The sequence below is a fragment of the Scardinius erythrophthalmus genome (assembly GCF_964197995.2).
Source record: "Scardinius erythrophthalmus genome assembly, chromosome: 6".
In the NCBI taxonomy this organism is placed as follows: domain Eukaryota; kingdom Metazoa; phylum Chordata; class Actinopteri; order Cypriniformes; family Leuciscidae; genus Scardinius; species Scardinius erythrophthalmus.
The window spans coordinates 26,103,921-26,127,937 of record NC_138226.1 but is presented as its reverse complement, the minus strand read 5'-3'; the positions used below and the strand labels follow the sequence as shown (position 1 = coordinate 26,127,937).

Here is a 24,017-nt window from a genome sequence, read left to right as displayed (position 1 = left end):
GTCGCTCGGGTTAGATACTACACCAGGCCTTTAGGATGAGACTGATTACTTTTGGTGTTACTTTAAGTGGTGTGTAGTATTTGTGTCAAGATGCTGCTGAATTGTGGGCTTCTGGAAGATCTCACAGCTGTTGTGTTGCGTTAACACCTGACATCACTCCCTCGTTCTCAGGGTCCATGGCCCAGACATCCATCTTGACAAACAGCTGTCGTAAATGCCAACATGCCCGAGGACCATACTTCACCTCAGACGTCTCTGCTCGTGTGTGTGTGTGTGTGTGTGTGTGTATGTGTGTTCAGAGTGAGAGGCATCATTCTGTTTTAGGTTTGTACATTTGTACATTGTACATTTGAGAATCGAGTATCGTTGATATTCATTAAAATCACCCAGGGTAAATTAACTAATCAAGGTACCTTAAAGGAATGCTCTGGGCGTAATGCAAGCTATCTGTTGTGGAAAGCATCTGAGGCATGATGTGCCACAGTAAGGCACTTGCAAGTTGCAGCCCATAGAGTGGTGCAGGTATGGCGAAGTCTAATTCGCAGCTGGTTCCTTCGAGATTTTCCTTTGAGGTTTTTATAATGGGGTTTTTCAATTTATGTCTAAAATAAAGCCTGTGGTAAACATAATTTGACGATACTTTGACGTTTTGTTCTACAATGCAAACTGTACATTCTCACACCCCAAACTGTCTTATCTAGTTACTTATTAAAAGCATACATAACTGCTTCAAAATATGCATTTTCGCTATGGGTGTGTGTAAATTACATTGTAGAAATAAAAACGTCAAAGTATAGTCATGTTTACCACAGGCTTTTATTTTATAAAACCCCATTACTAAACCCCATAGGAAAATCTCAAAGGAAGAACCCAGGACTTCTGGGTTCTGATGTCATACTTGCACCACTCTATTGTTAAAAAATAAATATGATTGCCACAAAAGGCTGTAGGCCTACCGTATTTTTTTATTTTATAAAAAAATATATATATATATATATATATATATATATATATATATTATTTATTTATTTATTTTTTTGCCAAAAATTATTAAAACAGTAAGGCACTTGCAGTTTGGGGATAAATGTTAATGAATGCTCTATTCTATTCTATTCTATTCTATTCTATTCTATTCTATTCTATTCTATTCTATTCTATTCTATTCTATTCTATTCTATTCTGTTCTATTCTGTTCTATTCTATTGAAATAGGACTATTGAGATCATTCACTGACCTTACTTGTGCAAATTTATGTAATTTTTTTTACCTCAATATTATGACCATGTAAGCTGGTAAAACTGATAACTTGCTGTTATGGACTGGTGAAGTTTTGGGAACGGGGGGAAGAGAAATCAGAAAAAAACATGAAGACAGCAGCTGAAAAACACTTCTGCTCCAATAATACTTTTCTTTACTTTTTTTTTTTTTTTAAACTGAGGGACGACATAAAATTATCTTCTGTGGTAATCAACATGATTCCACATGTGCTGATGAGAGAGTTTAGCTTGTTTTGAACCCAGAACATCTCTTTAACATCTCATCACATCTTCTTGCGTGCCATTTTCCCATTGTTTCTCTCCCTCTCTTTTTATTACTATTCATCAGGGACTCACTTCTCAGACGTGGTAGGCTGCATCTCTCTCTCTCTCTCTTTCTGGTCTCTGGGTGAATGCAGGGGTTGATGATGCACAGCCTACTCTGATGGTAACAGCCGCTTGATTGATGAGGGTCCTTTCCTAGGAATAAATAGTTAGCAGCAGTAACTGGGTTCTATTGATTTTTTTGTCTAGGTGTGTTTCTCCGTGGCCCTAAGCAGCTTTACAGAAGGCACTATATGTGTGTGTGCTTGTATCTGTGTGTGAAAGCCACACCTGTCTCACTGACAGATAACAAACGCTGCAGTTTTCCCGCTCATGTTCGGATGACATCCCGCTGAGCAGGGAGAGGCGAGGATCATGGGTAACAGCCCTCCTCTAGGACGGGAGCTGAATGCCTGATTAAAGACCTCACTGCGGTAGATGCGGACGGGCAGAGATGCGGCTCTCGCACCGCAATCATCATCATCATCATCATCATCGCGGGGGGGTCCGGAGAGCAAGGGAGGGTGATAATCTGTGTGGAGAGAGGGAGAGTTGAATGAAGGTGGTTAGTATCGATCAGAGCTCAGGTGATTGATCTTAAGGCTCTGATAACACCTTCGCTGCCGCCCATGATCTGCAGGGAGGGGATGCGCCATATTCCCACAGCTCTATCTATCTTTCAGCTCTTCCTTCTATCTCATCCCTCTCTCTGCCTCCTTGCTTATCTCCCTCCCATCACTCTTTCATCATCCCGTTTTTAGCGTGGAGTGCTTAGAAAACAACAGCTAAATTAAAACATTTTGTACAAATGTACATTTTTATTTCAGATTTAATGATATATTAATTAACACACTGACTTAACTTTAAAGACACAAAATAAAACTAAATTAACTGAAATTATAAAACACTGGAAAAACTAAAATGGTCACACCGTTAAAACTAATGATAACTTAATTAAAAGTGCAAACTGAAAATAAAAAAAAATAAAAATTTAAAACTGTAAAACCTTGGCTCATCTTTAGGGTTAGGGTTTTGTCCGAGTCTCTTATTCTAAGCTTGAAACTCTACAAGTGACGAGTTTCATCTGTCCACACTAGTCGTGAAACTGCTGAGTGATGTGATACAATCACAACCAATCCAAAGTCATATGAAGCAAGATTTTGGACCAATGAGATGTCACGGTGGGCGGGACTACTCAGTTCAACCCGCAGAAATAGAAACAAAATGTCCTGTCACAGTTATTTAAGACAAATCCCTTAATCACAAAAGAGATTTGATTTCATTTGTGCATTTTTCCTCCTCAGGTGGACCTGCACTTTCTGAAGGTCCTGACGGGCATCGCCACCCAGGGTGCCGTCTCCAAAGAGACACACAAGACCTACTTCGTCACCAGCTTTAAGCTGGAGGTCAGCACTAATGGAGAGGACTGGATGATCTACCGCTACGGCAAGAATCACAAGGTACAATCACGCGGGAATGGCATGTTTGAGAATGTGTGAAAGATAAAGCAGTCAGTTGTTCTCTCTCTTCCTGTGCTGGTTATCTATCAGAAATATGTGAAGTACTGTGTCACGTACTACTGTATGTGTGTGAGACTCAGAGAACGAGAAAAGAACTGAAAAGAATAGAGGTGTTAATTTCACTTCGTTTTACCTGTATTCTAACCGGTGTATAGTTGCAGTGGTGGGCTAGCTGAAATGCTGGTGTTCCCCTCAAACTTATTAACTAGCTTACAGGCCCCCTGAAATCAAAGTTTTGGTATGAGCATGTTAGCCTTAAGGTTACGAATAAGCTGGTGTGTTCCAAATCAATGACAAATTCGCATTTAGGTGATAAGCTTTCAAAATGTACAGTCTCTCCCGCTAAAATGGATCAAGGATTTTTATGACATCACTGCGGACTTCAGCTTCTCATCACGTCTTCTGTCCAATCAAATGCTCTCTAGAATCTAACGTATCATCAGCGCTCGGATTCGCTTCCATGGTGCTGTCAAGTACGACTTGCAGTCTGTGAGGTAAACGCTATTGGCTATTTGAAAAGGGGGAGGAGCCATTCAGTATGTCCCGCCTTAGCTTCCTTTTTCAGTGAAAATTACGTCAACGCATCATACAAAGTTGCATGTTCCAAGGCACTTCAGTGGGCCTTTAACTCCCAAGACTTCCACAATAGAGACTATGCTGGTCATGAACCAACATGGAAATTCATGGGGAGAATTCCATTCTGATGGGGAGAAACTAGACAGGGCTCCATTACCCAGAAACCGAGTGAACAGACAGATTTGAAGGCTTGAGTGAAAGGAAAATGAAGCGAGGTCAGAAAAAGATGAGAGTGTAAAACTAATCATCCCGTGTGGTACATGCCTCTAATCTTAATTTATTAACAAATCCCCTGGAAATCCTGTATGGAGTTGATTGCATGACAGGGGAACATGTGAAAGCTCCAATGTTAGTGTAATGGTTTTGGAAGAAGCTGTACAAAACATCAGCTGCCACTGAGAATAACCTGCTGGATACAACCCTGGGCACCACCAACTGGCGTTAGGGTCTTTAGTCCTGGACCCCCTGCTGAAACAGCCTCTGGCTTTAATCTTCACGAAAATCTCTGAGCTCAGTCCTCCCTTAATGTGCTCAGTGTTTTTACGGCTTTGGTTTCAGTTGGGCTAAGCACAGCGTCTCGCTGTGTCGGAATGGGAGATTCACGCCTTTTATGGGAGACGTGGCAGATCAGTGTCCATTTAGAAATTGTACTATTAAATAATGTACTATTTATTCAAATGCCTGGAAGAAATATATTTTTATGTCAGCAGCTATCTAGCAAGATGCCTGTCATGCCGACTGAATGCGCTCAGGCATGGCTTTTTTAATATCACCAAATACCAAAATATAGATTAACAGGAAATAGTGTGTCGGCGTTGAAATGAAAATGTAAATTTGCAATACTTAAACAGTTTTGCATGTGAGTGTCATGCAAGCGGATTCAGAGTCAGACAGGTTATTATTTTTCAGTGCTGTGTGTTGATCATTAGATTTGAAAGCACGACATCAGGCTCTAATCGGTCTCAAATGATGGTGGTGGGTGTGTGTGTATGTGTGTGTCCCTGGTTCAGAGGACACTGACAGATTGTGTGTGTTTTTTTTTTCGGACAAACAGGAAGAGCTGCTGAAGAGATCACTGTAGGCTGGTGGCTGATAGTTTCATTGTAAGTGTGTGTGGTGTAAGTGTGTTATCAGCAGAGCTGGGCTTAATTTCTTCTCAAACCGCTGTGGCGGTTCTTTCTGTTCACTACTAGATTACCTGCAGCACACTCATTCAGTCACTGCTAAATCAGATCTGATAAGATGATCACACACACACACACACACACGAACATAGCTCTGTTCCAAAACTTTCCTGTGTGCTACATATATAGGCAGGTACAGTACGAGGCAGCATTGTAACATCAGAAGTGACTGATTTGAAACAATCTTTTTTTATATATCATGCTGCTAAGCTTACTACTAATACACGAATGAACTCATACAGACCATTTTTAATTAGCTTGAACATTTTACATGTATACTTTTTAGTATTTAATGAAATATAAGTTCACTAACATTCAAAAGTTTTGGGTTAGTTCAGTTTTTAAAGAAATTGATCAGTAAAGACATCTGTAAAGACAGTAAAGACTATAATGTTACAAATGACAAAATGTTTCTAATTCAAGTAAACACTGTTCTTTTGAACTTTCGTTTAATCGTAATTAAAAAAAAGTCAAATCACAGTTTCCACAAAAATATTGATAATGAAGACTGATAATGATGAGAAATGTTTCTTCAGCAGATCAGCATATTAGATTGATTTCTAAAGGATCATGTGACACTGAAGACTCGAGTAATGATGCTGAAAATTCAGCTTTGCCATTATAGAAATAATTGACTTTTTGAAATATATTTAAAATTCTTACCGACCCCAACATTTTAATGCACTGCATTATGGGATTGCCACCTCTGTGAAGGATACATACAATGCTGCCTTAAAATCTGGCCAAAAACCACACATCTTAGAAGACAACATATTTATGCATATTTATACCTTTTGGAACAGGTATAAATATGCAGAAATATTTTAACTGGGAGGGCAACTTTGATGCCGTCAAATACTGTCTAGCTGTTTTGAAGCAGAACTCCAAATTCATTTCTCTTTCATTGGAAAGCACAGCACACAGAAACACATGCATATATAGCCAATCCCACATTTCCTCCTGAGACTGTATCTGATAAAGCCATCAATGTAATGACAGAACTATTTTCTCAAACATACTGTTTCAAATTGCAAGGAGGTCGAAAGGTCTCAATCCTATTTCCACTGGTGGGGAAAATGAGTGTGTCCCTCATGTAAGGTCCCACACATGCTCCTAAGGTCAGCATGGCCGGTTTAAGCAGCCTGCAGATCATCATGAAGGTCTGGTAAATTCCTTGCTTATTTAACAATACCATCAAGGGGTTTACATAGGGAGAGAGAGCATATGGTATGTGTGTTAACATGTAAAATCCTGAGGCGAAGCAGCCGAGAGCGCTGTCATGGGAGATGACATCAACTCGGACTTCAAAACAGCAGACTGACAGATTCGTCCGTCTCCGTGCATTCCTCCGCTTCACATGGAGCGCGTGGATAATGGAAGACCGCTGCCAGATCCCAGGAGGAGTCCGCTGTTCTTTGGGAGTGCACCACTGAGGGTTTAACCTTTAGTGATGTCATAGACTAGAGAATAGATGCTCTTTGAGTCGAGTCGTCTGCATGAAGCACAGGCAGAATGTGTGACGGAAGGTGTTCAGTGAACTGAGGAAACCGTTTCACACATACTCAAAGAAAAATACACAGTTACCTGTCTTTAGTGGGGTCGTGTAAATGTGGTTTTCATTCACTGTGACAAATGGTGGTTTTAGAGGAAGCATTTACACCTCTGAGGGTCATAAAATATATCATCTGTTCTTCCAATTACTGTGTGTTCTGATTCCAAGTTGACTTAAAGCAGCAGTGTGTCATTTCTACGCAGCGAGTTACACCAAAATTTAAGCAGAATTGCAAAAATTATGCAAGTTTCCAAACAAGTTTCCCAAACACTCCCACATTTGCTGATTCCCTTGACAAAAATTCAATAGCCATTACTGCAGAAAATAATCTGTAACCAACAAAAGTTTGCTCATGTTTTGAGTTTTGAAGCTTGGCAATACAGTTGCCAAAAGCGAAAGTTAGCCTATAAACGAACTTCACCATATACCTTCCAACAACTCTTTCAGTCTTCATTTAAAGTTGGAGTTAATTAGAGATAATTTGCAAGAGTTTGATTGTAAACGTTTAGACACTTGTTGACAACCACATTTTCAAGACATGTAAAAGCTTACAAAATCAGGAGTGGGTTATTACTAATGTATTTATTTTAATATAATAAAATATAAAAATAGCTGAAGCTTTTGTTAACCACAGACCTTATTTCAGGCATTCAACCAAAAACCCATAAAAATAAAAATAAAAATAAATATTGATTATGAGAGATTGGAACCATAAGTGCAAGAATGCTTATTTCCTGATTTTAGGACTAGATCAAGATCAGATCAAATGAGAAGGGGTTCTTTACTTACAGTTGTTTGTGTACATGTACGTCACACGTAGGCTCACTATTGGCCGACGCTGGTCATGTGTGATGCGTGTGACGTACAACACAGACGCGCTGCGCAAAAACACTACGTGAACTCACTTGAGGCCTAGAGAGAAGGAAATGAATAGTGGAATAAAGTCGTCATTTTTGTTTACTTTTTGCGCACAAAAAGTATTCTCGCCGCTTGATAAACTTAAGATTGAGCCACTGATGTCACATGGACTTTGATGATGTCTGTATTGCCTTTCTGGACATGGACAGTATGCCGTCCATTGACTTTCAATGGAGGAACAGAAAGTTCTCGGACTAAATCTAAAATATCTTAAACTGTGTTCCGAAGATGAACGGAGGTCTTACGGGCTTGGAACGACATGAGGGTGAGTCATTAATGACACAATTTTCATTTTTGGGTGAACTAACCCTTTAACTCCAAGTCTTCCAGAGTTGCGACCAAAGCCGATTCGAAAGACCAGCAACCACGTAGCAGGGAATTCACTCGGAACCGTCACAACTCTGCAGTCATTATGTTAAGCCCGCCCACCGACACTATACACGATGTGACTGGCCTGACTAGAGTTTGGTTTTTCCAGCTCGCAAGCCAACGGAGAGTTGCTAGACGACCCTAGCTTCAAAATAAAATTTGCTGCTGCTAGGGTGCGTCTAGATTTCTAGGCTATCTGAACAGGATTTACTCTGTACATTGTAATCCACAAGATGAGCTTCCACACAAAATTAGTTTTTTGGAGAGATTTTAATGTTTTATATTTGCATGTTAAATCATACAAGTTTTTGATTCATGGTTAGTATTCATCAAAGTTATCACCGGTATTTAAAATTCATAACCTATCACAAGCCTTTCTAGACAATAAACAGCTCCACTCATAAGTCATATGGCAATCAGTGAATGGCACCAACACAGCAAATTTGACCTCGGGTATCTGAGCCCCTCATCAGTCAAAACCATCTATAACAGCAGAGCATACAGCCAAGGGCCGTCAGGGACCCGGAGCCAGCACACAGGCACACATACCTCATCTAAAGCTCTTTTGAACTTTCTATTTCTTGTATAATTATTGTGCATGCAGTTTTTTTCTCATATTAATCTAGAGATTACATGGAATATTTGTACTTATAAAATAATTTGTCACAGGACTTTTTCTGTGGGTTTCTCTCTGTGTTTCTCCTCCTCTGAGGCTGAACCTGCACTGGCCTGCAGCCAACTGGAGCCCGGCTGCTCTGTCAACATCTTCATCTCGGCCGTGAAGGTGTGGGAGAGAGCAGGAGAAGGGCAGAGAGAGAGAGAGAGAGTAATGACTCGAGCAGATCTGTGAACGTTGACCACATTTCCCAGCGGCCGCATCAGTCTGAGGGAAAAAGAAAAGTGTGGCAGCGAGCCAATGCAAAGCAGCGAGAGATGGAGAGAACGAAAGACAAAAAGACAGACAGGGGGAAAGATGGACAGGGCGGGGAACACGGCACCTCTTTCAGCTCCCGAGACCCCAGTGCGGTCGTGTGGCTTTCTGTAACTCAGCCAGAGCAGTCAGGCATTGTGGGAGAGCGTGTCCACTTTTATGCGACCGTAAATTCTCTCTGTCGCTATTATATTAACAGTGACAACATCTCACAGGAGATGTGTGTGTGTCTTCAGACTCCAACCTCACAGAGGGTTCACTTTGGGAGGTTTTTATTATTTCAGTAGGCTGCCCTTGTGCCAGACATTTGAATAATTCAAACAAATTTTTTAGGAACTACTCAATATAGGAGCCTGCCCTGTTGGTCCCCACTGAGGACCCCATTTCACCTCATGAATATTCCCGCACAATATACACGTTTTCCTGCGCTGATGAATTTCTAAGGAGTTCTTTCAATATAACTACTCCTGGACTGTCAGACGTAATTTTTCAATAATTCATATAAGAGTTAATCTACATCTGCCCTCATTGATCGGTCTGTGTGTGTGTGTGTGTGTCTAGACAGACCAGCAGCACTACGGCCATATACGCTGTCAACAGATTCCTGTTTTTTCACATATATAATGCACAATCCTTTTGAGTAAACAGGAAAAACACCTGCATAAGATCATGTTTTTTTGCATGACTTGCATTTAAAAAATTTGTTATGTCTTTATGACTTTATTATCATTGTTTTGTGTCAGACTTGGTGTTCGTCAAGAACACTGAATCATGGCCACCAGTCGCATGTGAGCTGTAAAAGTGTGAATGAAAATATTCAGCCCGTTCTCATCCTTGGGCGTCATATATTGACGCTTTTGAAATTTCGTCGACATCGAACGCACATGGCACCCTTTAGCGTCAATATGAGACGCAGATAGAAATGGGCCAGAAGGCGCCTCCTAGCGGTCTAATCCTAACCCTACACCAGACCTAAACCAACCCATAACCGAACAAAGCTCTGTGCGTGTCATATTGACGCTAAAGGGTGCCATGTGCGTTCGATGTCGACGAAATGTCAAAAGCGCCAGTATATGACGCCCAAGGATGAGAATGCGTTGAAATATTAGTATATATATTTATTTAAATGCTTATTTTAGATTCCTCATAGTCTCAGTGCTCGCTTTCACACAGAACGAAAACATGGAGGAGTCACCCCAACCCTCTTGTAGATGTTAGAGCTCAATATGCTTTGCTGGTTGTTCTTCTTTGATCAGTTTCAGATCCATCTTTACGCTTCAAACAACAAGCGTAACACATTCTCTTTAGTTTATTCTTTACTAAAGCTGTACTTGATCATACATGGGATATGGAGTTTTCCCCTTTTTAAAAAAGACTGGCTTTTCCAAAGGAACGATTTTCTGAAATAATCAGTAATGTACCGTTGCAAAGTAGCTGGTGATTTTATATTGTATGTACTATATTGACTATATTTTTTAATAAAAATGTCATGACCCCCAGAATATATTTTGTTGTAGGAATATCTGAACATGCAATTTGTCAACAGAAAGGCAAGACCCTCTGCTTTTAAGCAAAAAAAAAATCCTGTTTTATTATAGCTTAATGCATTCTTAATGCATTCTCGTTTTGTAAAACAAAAAAGCAGCATTTTGTGTTTTTTTCAAAGAGTACATCTGGATGCGATTCAGAACGATAATCAAAACACAGATGGAGTAGATCCATCAACACCCCCAACGATTCACAGTCCTATAGCTCATCCTGGGTCGACATTTCATTCATTAACATCAGGCAGTTTTGATTTATATACTGTTTAATGTTGATGATCGCGTTATCTCAAAATATGCATATGTTTACTGTATATATGATATAATTTTTTTCTGCTTCTTTTTCACCTGTGTTTTGATCAGGAGATTTAGTACTCTTTCAAAAGATGTGTAATAGCGCCCCCTACCATATAATGGTGAAAACACGGAAAGCCAGAAAATTCTGTCAATGGTGGGGAAGCATTGTCTCATTTATTGACTGAAAATTCCAGTAGTTGTTTAGCTAGCGTTTAAGTACTGATACCACAATGGTGTTACAGTAGATGCGGAAATGCGGAAGTGCAACACGTTCCTGGATCAACATCTTTGTTGATCCTGGAACAACATTAAAATCTAATAATCATATTTGAAGGACAAGTTTAGAGTTTAAGTCAAGTTTAGGCTTACAATCCAAGGTTAGGTGCTTCTACATCTGTGTTATTCACGTATCATTTCCCTCTGATTTTAGGGATGAGTTATGGGTATAGGGTTAGGGATAGGGTTAGGATTACATTTTCGGACAGGAATGTTTTTCCAGGATCAACAAAATATGTTGATCTAAGAACATGTCTTGTTCTTGGTCATGAATCATGGTGACCTGTTAGATGCTAGGTCTATCGACATTGATCCGTTTGATTGTCTCAGCTTGAGTTTTATACAGATACTAGTGAGTTTTAGAGAGCGTCTACACAAAAATTAATTCCCTTACCTGTCCAACAACAACAAAAATCAACTTGGCCATCACTACTTAAAGATTTTCTCTGTCATCAAAACTACTCCAACTCGCTTATCAACAGAGGCGGCAGTCGATGAGAGTGAGGATTTTCTATGACGTTTAGTTCTACACTTCTCAGAACCTTATGGTCTATGTTTTTAATATTGTTTATATCAAAATTTGGCTAGTTTGATATATTGTTTGAATAAGAGTACTCACAGCTTTGTTTAACACATTTTACTATGTGTAAATACCCTCTGCATAATAGTATAGCAGAAAAAAGTCTGCTAGTATCTAGCACCAAATATACCCAGAACCGCACTCACATACAAAACATCATCACCTGAGACAGACCATACATACCTGCTACTCCCCACAGACTGCATGCTGGGAAACACTAGCAGTCGTGCCGGAGGGAACGTGATATAAGTAACGTACGCAAATGCATGATTCATGAAAGTAATTTAGCATAAACCTTCCAATGACGGCAGTGTCCATTTGTTATGTATCTGGCTACAGGCATGCCTGCGCTCACAGAGAGTGCATCAATCAAAGATTACGCTGCATAGTGAGAGAGAAACAACGGAAAAACGACAGTGTGAGGGCAAAAAATAGAGGGAACGGGTGCGAGGGTGGGCTTGTATCAGTAGACGGCCCGTGACAGCAGGGTTGACAGCACTTCTCCTGTTTCGGTGTGTGGGAGTCTGTCATTACCAGCACCTGTGTGTCTGTCAACACAACACCAGTCAGAGGCCCTTGTAGCTTAGGGATGCAAAGAAAACATTAGCAGGTGAGCGCGTGTGTGGGAAAAAGCGAAAGGAACAACAAACGTATAGTTTCATATCGCTAATATATGTTTGGCTAGAAGCAGTATTGGACTCCACCTCCACTATAGATTGACTGCTGCTGTCAGAATCCGAGACTTTGTCATTTCTGTCATTCCTCTCGCTTCCCCTTTTCCTCTGTCTTAGAGGACCAGTGGGAAATCACCGTTCTTTAGCCTCATCTCAGCCTGCTCCCTAACGCCCTCGCAGTAATTGGACTGCTCAATCCTGTTATGCCTTTTAGTTTCTTCTGTGCTTTTTGATCATTTTGGCATCTTCATGGTTAATACTCTCTTCTTAGTGCTTGGAATTTTATCCATAATGGCCAGTGTTCCTTCTGTCCCAAATCCCATGTGATATACATCTGGTCATCTGTAGTCTCACAGCCCTTAGTTTTTTGCTGGTTTGGATTAAACAGGTTGGCTAATCAGAAGCCAGGAAAGGGAGCCATCCAGTCAAAGGACAACAGTAAACTAACAAAACAGTAAACTTTTTTTTTTGCCTATAATAAGACTGGTTAGAAAGGTAATAGCAAAACCACATGATGCTTGATGTAACTATAGTGTGGGAGGTATATATACTATATAATAGTATATAAATAATACAAAAAAATACAACTGCGATGAGTACGGCTCCGGAATAGTTCATATTTCACAGGCTTTTTGATCTAGCTGAGTTTGTTTTTTTGTTTTTTTCAGAAGTGCTGGGTGTGTTAGGTTATGTCAGTGAATCGTGAGAAATAGGGCTCTCCCACACACTAAAGAGGTGATATATTACACACTGCTTGCCCCCAGTCGTCACACACACATACACACACACACCACTTGGCTCTCACATACTGTGCTGTGTTGAAAAACTTCAGAGGCAGTGAAGGGGAAAGGTCACACTCTCCATCATGAGGTCATTAAACAAAGGCAGATTTCTGCGAAGCATGTCTGCATCTTCCTACTGACAACAGCTTTACACACTCACGTTTTCTTCTAAAGCATCTCTCTCTCTCTCTCTCTCTCTCTCTCTCTCTCTCTCTCTTCAAACACACTTTTTCTATCTTTCTATCACACATCTATCTATCTATCTATCTATCTATCTATCTATCTATCTATCTATCTATCTATCTATCTATCTATCTATCTATCTATCTATCTATCTATCTATCTATCTATCTATCTATCTATCTATCTATCTATCTATCTATCTATCTATCTATCTATCTATCTCTCTCCTGAGTTATTGTATTATATTTCAATATTGTGATTGAATCTTTCGCATTGTTCAAATTTTATTATTTAATTTACCAAAAGATGGCAGGTATATTTGTAGCAATCTGTGAGTTATGATGAAATATGTGAAAAATTGAACAATTGCCCCAGGTCTCCACTGCTTTTAACTAAACATATGCACAATGATTAATGACCACAGGTCCTCAGTTCATAGTTTCCTACTTTTATTTTATGATATATTGAGGCGATTTCCCAAAGGTCGGAAGGTTTTTTTCTTCTCATTTTTCTAACCCGCCTTTAATCTCCTCCTTCACTCTCAGCACAAGCCAGCCTAGAACGGACCTGACCCAGGCCAGCTGGCCCGGGTGTCACTGGATCCTGAGATAGGTCAGGTCCTTAGGGTCCAGGCTTTGTTTTTTGTGTGTGCAGTGGAGCAGGACTCGCCCTCTTCTGATCCTTCTACTCTTTCCTACTTCCTCTCTCTGGAGACAAAGATCCTGACAGAGGCTCATGTCTCTGAGGAAGAAGAAGAGATGGAGATTTGCTATCAGAGCTTGTCGTCTTGTCCATCCTCACCATCCTAAGATGCAGTGACTGAAGCATATGGCATATTTCTATGATACCCTGTGAACTGCCTGTGAAATACTAACCATCTGACATACTGATGTAAACAATGACAACGCCCAAAAACATGTGGTAGTGCCTGGTTTTATGTCTTTATGTGACAACATTCAAGCCCATAGATTGACAACTGATTTTTCAAACACTCTCCACACTTTCTCACCCATGTCTGTCGTCTTTAACTCATTCTGGAGGAAACAGCATTTCATGTTTGAATTTACGATGCTAACTTTGGCGTCTATGTGTGTAGTCATTGGTGTGTGTATTTTGACAGCGATTAAGGTCACAATCTCACTTGACCCCAGTAAAGATCTCTTACTGTGTGAGAGTTTGTGCTTGTTTGTTTGGTTAGTTTGTTTTGAATGAGTGGCCTCAGCCAAACCACCTCCTGAATAGTTGTAACTCTCTCTCTCTCTCTCTCTCTCTCTCTCTCTCTCTCTCTCTCTCTCTCTCTCTCTCTCTCTCTCTCTCTCTCTCTCTCTCTCTCTCTCTCTCTCTCTCTCTCTCTCTCTCTCTCTCTCTCTCTCTCTCTCCTTAGGTTTTCCATGCAAACGCAGACCCCTCAGAGGTGGTCCTGAACCGGATCCCTCAGCCAGTCTTGGCTCGGTTTGTCCGAATCCGACCTCAGGCATGGAAGAATGGAATCGCTTTACGCTTCGAACTTTACGGCTGTCAAATCACGGGTCAGTAAAACTCACACCACACAACTTTTTTCCAAGTCTATACACAATCTAAAATGTTTCACCAGCCCTTAAGGGAACTGATTTGTGGTTGTTAACATTGAGAATTGACTAAACATTGTTCTTATATAGGCTGTATTAAAATACAGTATATGTTTTATATTTCTCCATTGTTTTTAATATGATTATGCTGTTCGCAATGCTTCATGAGATTGTTGTTCTTTCCCTCACTAAATAAAGATAGATAGATAGATAGATAGATAGATAGATAGATAGATAGATGGATAGATGGATAGATGGATGGATGGATGGATGGATGGATGGATGGATGGATGGATGGATGGATGGATGGATGGATGGATGGATGGATGGATGGATGGATGGATAGAGTGTCTCGTGAACTTTCGTACGCAGCAGGCCCACAGATACAGCACGTGACAAATATTGTTCCAGACACCCACTGTGTCCCTGTCAAGTGAACTCAGATGTGTATTTATCAGAGCTCTTTAGGGTCCTGATTGAGTTTGGTTATTTATGGAGATGGGGAGATAGCAGGCACCTAATTCTGTTAGCATGTCCTGCAGCAGAAGAAGGAGGTGAGCTGCTTTTGCACTGATGTTATCAGAGACATCACACTCCATCATTACGCTATTAAACAGTGATTCGCTCCTTTTTTCCTCGACACTGAGCAGGACAAATGCGCTTTTAGAGACAGGGTCTTTTTCAACACTGACACAAACGACGTACGGACACGCCACTGGCCTCCATATTAGACCTGCTGCAGTCCCGCGGGGGCCGTTGTCCCTCGGGCATCCAGCCCAGAACAGGCTGCTCTCAGCGAGGCTTGTCGCTGCCCTTCCTGTCTTTCCCACAAAAGAGTGATGCTCGGCTCACGGGATATCCGGCACTGCCAAGCCTATAAAGATGCCTGTGAAGCCATCGATCACATTCGCGCCGCTAGCCTCGATCTGTGTTTTACTGCTCTTTCTGTCAGGAGTGTGGGTGTACCTCTGGGTGTAATTCAACTGAGATTGTTAGGATGGGCTTGAACCAGATGCCCCAGCCTGTTTTCCTGTTCTTTTGTTCTGTGTTTAAGCCATAGGCCAAAATCAATCATTTATTTCTGGTAGCTTTTGTATTTGTGGCGGTTGAGCCAGAGAATGGCTGTTTTGGGCTGAGTGGGTTTTGCTTTTAACTCTGTAGAGGTGAACCTAACAAACCTGGAACACGAAATTCTTCCTGTAATAAATCCTACACGCAAACACCCACTCCGCAGACCCAAAAAACACACCCGCACATGCTGTTTATTTATTATTTACTCCTAAGGCCTCTCTCATGACATAACGACATGAAACATTGATCTCTCCAGCCTTAAAATGTCAATTCCCCTTTGCTTCACCATAACTCATCTTCTTGTCTATCCTCCGTTCAGACGCTCCATGCTCTGAGATGCAGGGAATGCTCTCCGGCCTCCTGCCAGACTCTCAAATCTCAGCCTCCTCCATGAGGGACATCCACGGGGCCACAGGTGCCGCCCGGCTGGTGGCCAGCCGCTCAGGATGGTTCCCCAGTCCCGCGCAGCCCGTGGCCGGAGAAGAATGGCTGCAGGTGGACCTGGGAGTCCCCAAAACCGTACGGGGTATCATCACGCAAGGGGCCCGCGGGGTAGACGGCAGTACCAGCGCCGAGAACCGGGCCTTTGTACGGAAGTATAAACTGTCCCACAGCTTGAATGGAAAAGACTGGAGCTACATCATCGACTCCAAGACCAATTTCCCAAAGGTGAGAACTGGATTTTTAATGCTATCACAACAATCAAGTTTTTCTGGTTAATGAAACTGTTATTTATATCATTATTTTTAATTATTTTATTTTTAATCTGCTTCAAAACTATGGTCCATTAATCAGTTGAGAAAACAGGTTAAAGCAGGGTTCCTCAGGGTTCCTGCCCTGCAGAGTTTACTTCCAACCCTAATCAAACACACCTGAACAAGCTAAGGTTAATAGAAAATTGCAGATGGGTGAGTTTGATCAGAGTCTGAACTAAACTGCAGGACAGTGGCCCTCCAGGGCTGGATTTGAGGAACCCTGGGTTAAAGAGTTAAAGTGATAATTAGTTAAAGTGAAACATCGTTTTTAACTGGTCCAGTCTTGTTCAGGTTGGTCTAGATCAGGATTGCTGAGTTTAGCTCAAACTCAACCATTTGAGGAACACTGGTCTTGACGGTTGATCAGCTGGGTGAACCTGGGTTTGACCTGGTAGTCCATTTTAGTCAAGAGCTGGTTAAGTCAGTTAGGCTTTATAGGACCTTGCTTTCCCATCTTAAGCATTGTATATTCTGCTTTTTTCAAGCAGAGGACTGAAGTGAAGAATTTAACTGGAGTTGAATTAGGTTAATTAGTTAATCGTGCTAATTTAAATATTGTGGGTCGTTAAAAAGGCTACAGTAATGAACAGTTCACCAGAATCAGATTATTAAAAGACTTACTTCATTCTTTCCTGCTCATCTCAGCGACTCAGCGTTTCACTTCTAGATTCCCAATCTCCCACTCTGAGAGCAGAATTCAATTATGCTGCAAGCTTTGATAACATTCCAGTGAAATCATCCACGGTTGTGTTAATTAAAACCTGAGCTGCGTCAGAGACTTTCTCAAAAAGAGAGAATATCCACTAGCTTTCCTCTCAGTCAGTCACACAGCTGTGCTAAAGTCCCTTTGTGATTCTGCTCCACCAGATTTTTGAGGGCAACACACACTACGACACCCCAGAGATCCGTCGCTTCGAGGAGATTGTGGCCCAGTTTATCCGGGTGTATCCAGAGAGGTGGTCGCCCGCCGGCATCGGAATGAGACTGGAGATACTGGGTTGTGACTTGCCAGGTAAGACCTGTGTTTTTATTTTATTGTATATATTTTGTGTGTTTTTTGTTTTGTTTTGTTTTGTTTTGTTTTGTTTTTTGTTTTGTTTTGTTTTGTTTTGTTTTGTTTTGTTTTGTTTTGTTTCGCTTTATTTCGTTTTGGTTTTCATTCTTTATTCTATGACTTTAGACAACACAAAACAGATTAATAGTAATCACGATAAACTCTTCATCCGCTGAGTAATAAAGTTCATTAGCCTAGCTGCAGGCTGTTTACATTACCTGTAGCAACTTCACATTAATGAATAATAAAAAAATGATGTGCGGTCACAGGTGTGTGCATTTATTGGCTATTGGCAGCAACTTCAACGTGGCTTATCCATCCAGATTTTTTAAGTCAGAATTATCAGTTTTAATTTAAAATAAACACACCGCCTCCAGCTACAGCAGTAGAAAGAAAACCACTCTGTCACTTCCATCTTTGCTCTCTGTCCCCGATGTCCTTCATATATCCTCCTCCTGAATCTTTTACCTGTCACATCGTGACGATCAGCCAAAAGGACACTCGACTGCTCCCTCTGGACCTGGCCTGGGCTTTATAAAGCGGCAGGCCGAGGGGCAGTAATCGACGGGCTGTCTTCATGGCTCTGTGTCTCCAGGAATGCCGGGGGCGAAGGAGCATTAGAGGAGTTGCTAGAAAGGACGATGTGGGTGGAGGCCAGGGGAAGCCTCAGGGCTGAGTGCCCAGGTTTATTAGCATGGCAAGACTGCAGGAGGAAGAAGGCATGATGAAAAGTCAGACAGAGAGCCGGTGCTGGCTCAGGGTTAGTTGGTGGCACTTTGCAGGCAGAAGATGAGATCCGGGCTGAAAGCTTCATGTGTCATCGGCGGCGCTTGGTGCGATACTGGCACAGGTTTACAGAGCCTATGGGCCATAAATGAATGAGAGCGAAAGATCAAGAGAGAGAGACGATAATCAAAGCGGAAGAAAGAAATGAGGGATGGATCAAAGCCAGTGAGTTAATGAGTAACGAAAAATGGACTGACGGCCGATTGTGTTTGTGTACACACGCCGTTATGTTTGCGTGAGGGAATGCGATGACAGTGCGGCGAGGCTCCGCAGTGCACAACTGCGCACCAGATGTTCGAGACACAGGGGGCTCAATCTACCCCACTCAATGTTGAAACTACAGCCCCAGTTCCTAATCTCCACAGTAAATCTAATCACATACAGATCCCGAGACACACAAACACACTTGAGTTATATACACTTGCATGTGACTTTGAATTTTGTGTATTTTCCTTGTAGTTTCCACCCGTATGCACAACATTATGGCTGTTTCGTTTCCTACCATCTGTAAAGCACGTCCACAGTCATCCATACCAGTACCGGTCCTCAAATGAGCCGTCTGACAAAAAAAAAAAAAAAACATATAGACCTGCGGTTTGAGTGTTTTGTTTTGACATTTTTAACACTATGACTTTGGACATGTCACAAAGAAGATTAATTATAATCATGATAATCAATTCATCCGGTGAGTAATAAAGTTCATTAGCCTAGCTGTAGGCTGTTTACATTGCCTGTAGCAACTTAATATGCAAATGATGTGCGGTCACAGGTGTGTGTATTCATTGGATATTGGCAGCGACTTCAATGTGGCTCATCCTGTTTGATTTTACAGTCAGAATTTAATTGAAAATAATAAACACACCGCCCCCAGCTACAGCAGTGTTATATATACTTACATGTGACTTTGATTTGTGTGTATTTTCCTTTTACTTTCTTCGTTTCCGTCCATAAGCCCCAACATTATGGCTGTTTCGTTTCCTACCATCTGTTAAGCACCTCCACGGTGATCACCAGTACCGGTCCTCAAAGGAGCCGTTTGACAACAAAAAACATACAGACCTACGGTTTGAGTGAGATTGTCCTAATTCGGTCCTCCAAAGCAAACTGTACCTTTGTAAATGATGGTTGTTTGCAGCTGTGGAGCGAGGGTGAGTGAGGGGCCGAGGCTGCTGTTGTTCTGATTTTGAGTGGCCGTGGGGATTCGCGGAAAGAGAGAGACGTTAAATATTCACAGGGCTACATCAGTCCCACTTCACTGCACAGAGATGTTTACGCCAATCACACACATCTGCCACCGCGTTCATAGTCGTCTCCTGACTGAACACACACATGCACACATTTATTTTCATATAAAGAGAGATTATTAGAAGTTATTATTACATGGCGTTCTGGAATACTTGATTCTGATTGGTGAATTGTGACGGTCAAGTATTTTTATATAATGACTGCAAAGCTGTATAATTGACTATTGTCCCCAGCAACCAGTTTCTCTCATATCACTCCACAGTCTCTTTCTTCTCACATGCTAAAGTAATTTAGACTCAAATTAATATTACTGTCCATTTATTTGGTAAGGAGCCTTGTCATAAGCAGGATAATGTTAAGTCATATCCTCTGTGTCGTAGTTAGATCACCCGGGCAGATTATAATGACAATCTGACTATAAATATATATGAAGAGTTCAGATGCAAAAGCCTCTAAGTGCCATCTGAAATTTTCTTCTAGAATGATCATTTTTATCAAGCTCGTATATTTAAGTTCAGTAATTTCACTTAAATGGCAATGCAAATTACCTATTAATTGTCATTTAAGTGAAATTACTGAACTTAAATATACAAGCTTTATAAAAATGATCATTCTAGAAGAAAATTTCAGATGGCACTTAAAGGCTTTTGCATCTGAACTCTTTATATATTACATACATATATCATACTACTTCTGTATACTGTACAAACTCACACAAACCAAGGTCATACATTCCTGGAGTTATTCTGAGCTGCGGCTAAGCTACGATTTTGTCCCCAAATCCCATCACTCTCCCAGAGGAAGGAAATTTGGAGTGAGGGACACAAGGAGAGAAATAATGAATTGATGAATAAATAAACACAGGCGTGGCAGGCAGACCTTGTGTGAGCAAGACCGTGAAAGACACACAGAGGGACTTTAGATATTTCAATCAGGCACCCTTGTCTATTATTCATTACTGGACTCAACGTCAAGCCAAAGGTTCCTTCTCTGGGAGAGAGAGAGAGAGAGAGAGAGAGAGAGAGAGAGAGAGAGAGAGAGAGAGAGAGAGAGGTAGAAAGAGTGAGGACAGTGACCTCTGCTGGGTGCAGTGCATCTCAAAATTTAAGAAGTTGGAGGGAGACATCTTCAACACAGCATGCAACCCTTTGAGACTAGGCTCGGCTAAACTTCTCTCCCGCTTAGGCTGAGTGAAGGTGCTGAGATTCAGGAGCACAGGGTTACTGCAGTTCACAGCAGACAGTAAGGCCTTCAAACAACAGCTGTGAATGGAATGGCTAACTGCCTTAGCCAAGAAGTACAAAAATCTGCAATTATGTATGAAAATTATGAGTACAAATATATCAAAAAATGCATGTGAAGGGTTGGGGGTGGGGGGAATTATATATTCATTACTGTTCAAAAGGTTTGGGTCTGTATTTTTTCATGTTTTTGAAATAAGTCTCTTATGTTCACTATGTTCATTTAATCAAAAACAGTAATAGGTTACACTTTATTTGAAGGTGCCATTGTTACAATGTGATTGAGTAATATTAATTAACAACATGTACTAACTATAGGGTTAGGGTAGGATTTGGGTTTGGTTGAGGGTTAATTGCATGTAATTATGCATGATTTAATGTTATTACTATAGTAACTACATGTAACATATTTAACAAGGACACTAAAATAAAGTTTTACCTAAATTGTAAAATATAATGTATTCCTGTGATGCCAAAGCTGAATTTTCAGCATCATTAGTCCAGTCTTCAGTGTCACATGATCCTTCAGAAATCATTCTAATATGCTGATTTGCTGCTCTAGAAACATTTCTTATTATCAATGTTGAAAACAGCTGTTTAAAACTTTTTTTCAGGATTCTTTAATGAATAGAACGTTTAAAAGAACAGCTTTTATTTGATATAGAATCTTTTGTAACATTATGTCGTTACTGTCAGGATGTGCAGTACTCACTGATCACTCTCAGATGTGCGGGCAGGGCCTGTGTCTGTCCGTCAAGGGAACAGTGGGTGCGGTTTAGGACAGCGGGTGGTTTAGAGCGTTCCACTCTTCGTTCCTTGCCGGGGCAGCTGGGGATGTGATGGAAAATTGTTTCCTGTTCTTATCATCTTTGACAAGGAGGGTGTAATCATTTCTCTCTGGCTCGACCTCATTCTCTCGCCAAAACCGAGGTTCTCCCTCGCCATCTTTCCCTGCTATTTCTCTATCAGGATGGATGCATGTGAGCTGAAGGACAACCGCTCCCCTGATCTAGTTAAATTGGCGCTTTGAAGTTCTCATCCACATGTTTCTGTTTAGTGTATTCCCCCTACACAACCCGTGTTTGCACACAGGCATTTACCCACAAAGCCCACATGTCATTCTTCATATCCTCCCAGTGTAAATATTTAGGTTGATCTCCACTTCTCCCCTCCTCTTTTTCCATACTGCACAATTCCCTGCTCTTTATTATAAAATAATGCCTACTTCAGTCTTTGTACAGTACAGCTCTCCTACTGGAAACTGAATTAAAATGATGTCAAAGCCTATATGACCTTCTTTCTTCTGCAGAACTCAAATGAAGATATTTTGAATAATATTTCAGCTATTCTTGTCCAAGCAATGACAGTCAATGGGGTCCAAAACAATACTGGACCCCTTTGACTTTCATTGCATAAGAAATAAAGAAATGCATGTTTGGAACGACATGAGCAAATGATGACAGAGTATTCCCAACACACTCTCATGCAATTCATAACTAGTTTATGTTTTGGTGAATTAGTGGCAAATTCCCATGAAGCTGTACGTTTTTGTATGATATGCGTCCCACTGACAGTTAAGTTTGGGGTGGACCTTCATGCTTAGTTTTTTTCTTTCTTTTCCTTTTTTGAAAAACCATACGGTTTCATACGAATCAAATATATAAATTCTTTTTAAATCGCCAAATTCTCATGAGATTGGGTTGGAATTTTCATCTCTTGAGATTTTCTGAAACATAGTACTAAATGACACCGTGACTTCCAATTATTGGTTTGTTTAACATGATTAATAACACAACTGCTAAATGGATATTTAATGAGCCAGGCAATATGTGATTGGTTATATGGTGTTAAACAACCCGCCGTAGCATTCTAGCCATGGTTAAGTGCAGTGTATAAACTTAAAAATTGTTTTGAAGAGATTTGAATTGTTTGTGATAAGCATTCACTCTCTATCAAGCCGGTTGAAGATTGTTTTTTGAAATCGCCGTTGTTGTTTCTGAAGAAGGGTTCTCTGAGGACATCAGATGTGAATATGAACACTTTCGCCCTGAACATTTTTAGGCATGTGAAGCATATTAGATATCTATCTCCTGGAGATGATTGGTTGGTTTAACTGAGCTCGTGATGAAAGTCCTTATCAGAGGCCAAGCACAGGCCTGTCTGAACTCAGTATGTATCTGTGCGTTTGTATTTGGGGAATTTACTAGCTGAGATATAACACGATAAACCGTCTGTTACTTTCTGTGTTCAAAAGACACAGAGACAAAAGCTTTAATTAGTTCAGTGCCGCTGGAGAATGGCTTTGTTTTTGAATTCTGGAGGCCAAAAGCCTCGTCTTTCAAGTTGGAAATGTTTAATTAGGTTGCCTATGAATAAGCATCAGTGATTAAGTATGCGTTTTTGTGTGTTTGTGCATGTTTGGAGCATGCTTACTATTTCGTTTAATGTGGTTGTGAACATGAACACATTGTTATAATTCGCCACATCAACTTTGATGATCACTTTCACAGTTGCTGATCCGGTCTGACTCCTGTTCTTTGTTTGTTGCTCCACATAATCTCCCAAACACACATCAGTCTTTGTTTTCCTTGCTACAGTCTCTGCTCAAGATCTCAGTCAGGCGCTGAAGTACAGCCGGTCTGCCTGCCAGGGGCACATTTACTCCAAGGCTTTCTATGTAATTGAACATTTTTTCCATCTTGCTATGAAAGCGCTGAGTCAGAGATTGCCAAGGCTCAGCGGGACCCATGAGGCTGGAAACAGGGCTAACTCCGCTCTGTGCCCTGAATGCAGAGGTTAAAAACAAGGTAATCCTTCAGGGTGATGAGGAGTGACCCCAAAACTAGCCCTTGCTTGTAAATATCTGGTCTGTCTTTGAGACTTGTAAACATTTCGTGGCCTTAATGTGTTATCAGGCTGTGGAGGAAATCTCAGGCAACGCCCAGAGAGTTCTGGGATCCAGATCAATTGGCTGCAATAGAGCTTTAGAGCATATTGGAAATCTATTCCCGTGTCTTGCTCTGATCCATAGCTGGAGCTTCAGGTATAGGGAGGAATTAGCAGCATATTTCACATAGGGTATATAGAAATCGCATTAAGGGAAATATCTGGTGTCAGTTTAAAAATAATTGTAAATAATGTTGAATATTGTTGAACATTAGCTAATTGACAGGTAAATGAAAAGACTTGTTGAATGAGCCAATGATACAATGATGAACCACTTGTGCTCATGTTGGTTCATTTTGACCTCCCTGTTAACACCTTTAACAGAAACATTTTTTAAAGAAATTAATACTTTTACTCACCAAGGATGCATTAAAATGATTAAAAG

General features: G+C 40.8%; 1 protein-coding gene across 2 annotated transcripts in view; it reads left to right on the top strand.

Annotated features, from left to right (window-relative positions):
* nrp2b (neuropilin 2b) overlaps positions 1-24,017 on the top strand; it is a 73,426-nt gene that overhangs the window by 34,152 nt on the left and 15,257 nt on the right. For both annotated transcript variants that reach the window (XM_081368962.1, XM_081368963.1), the window contains exons 7-10: positions 2,885-3,040; positions 14,351-14,495; positions 15,925-16,274; positions 17,228-17,372. In XM_081368962.1, the coding sequence (XP_081225088.1) occupies positions 2,885-3,040; positions 14,351-14,495; positions 15,925-16,274; positions 17,228-17,372 (796 nt within the window). The remainder of the gene's footprint in view (positions 1-2,884; positions 3,041-14,350; positions 14,496-15,924; positions 16,275-17,227; positions 17,373-24,017) is intronic.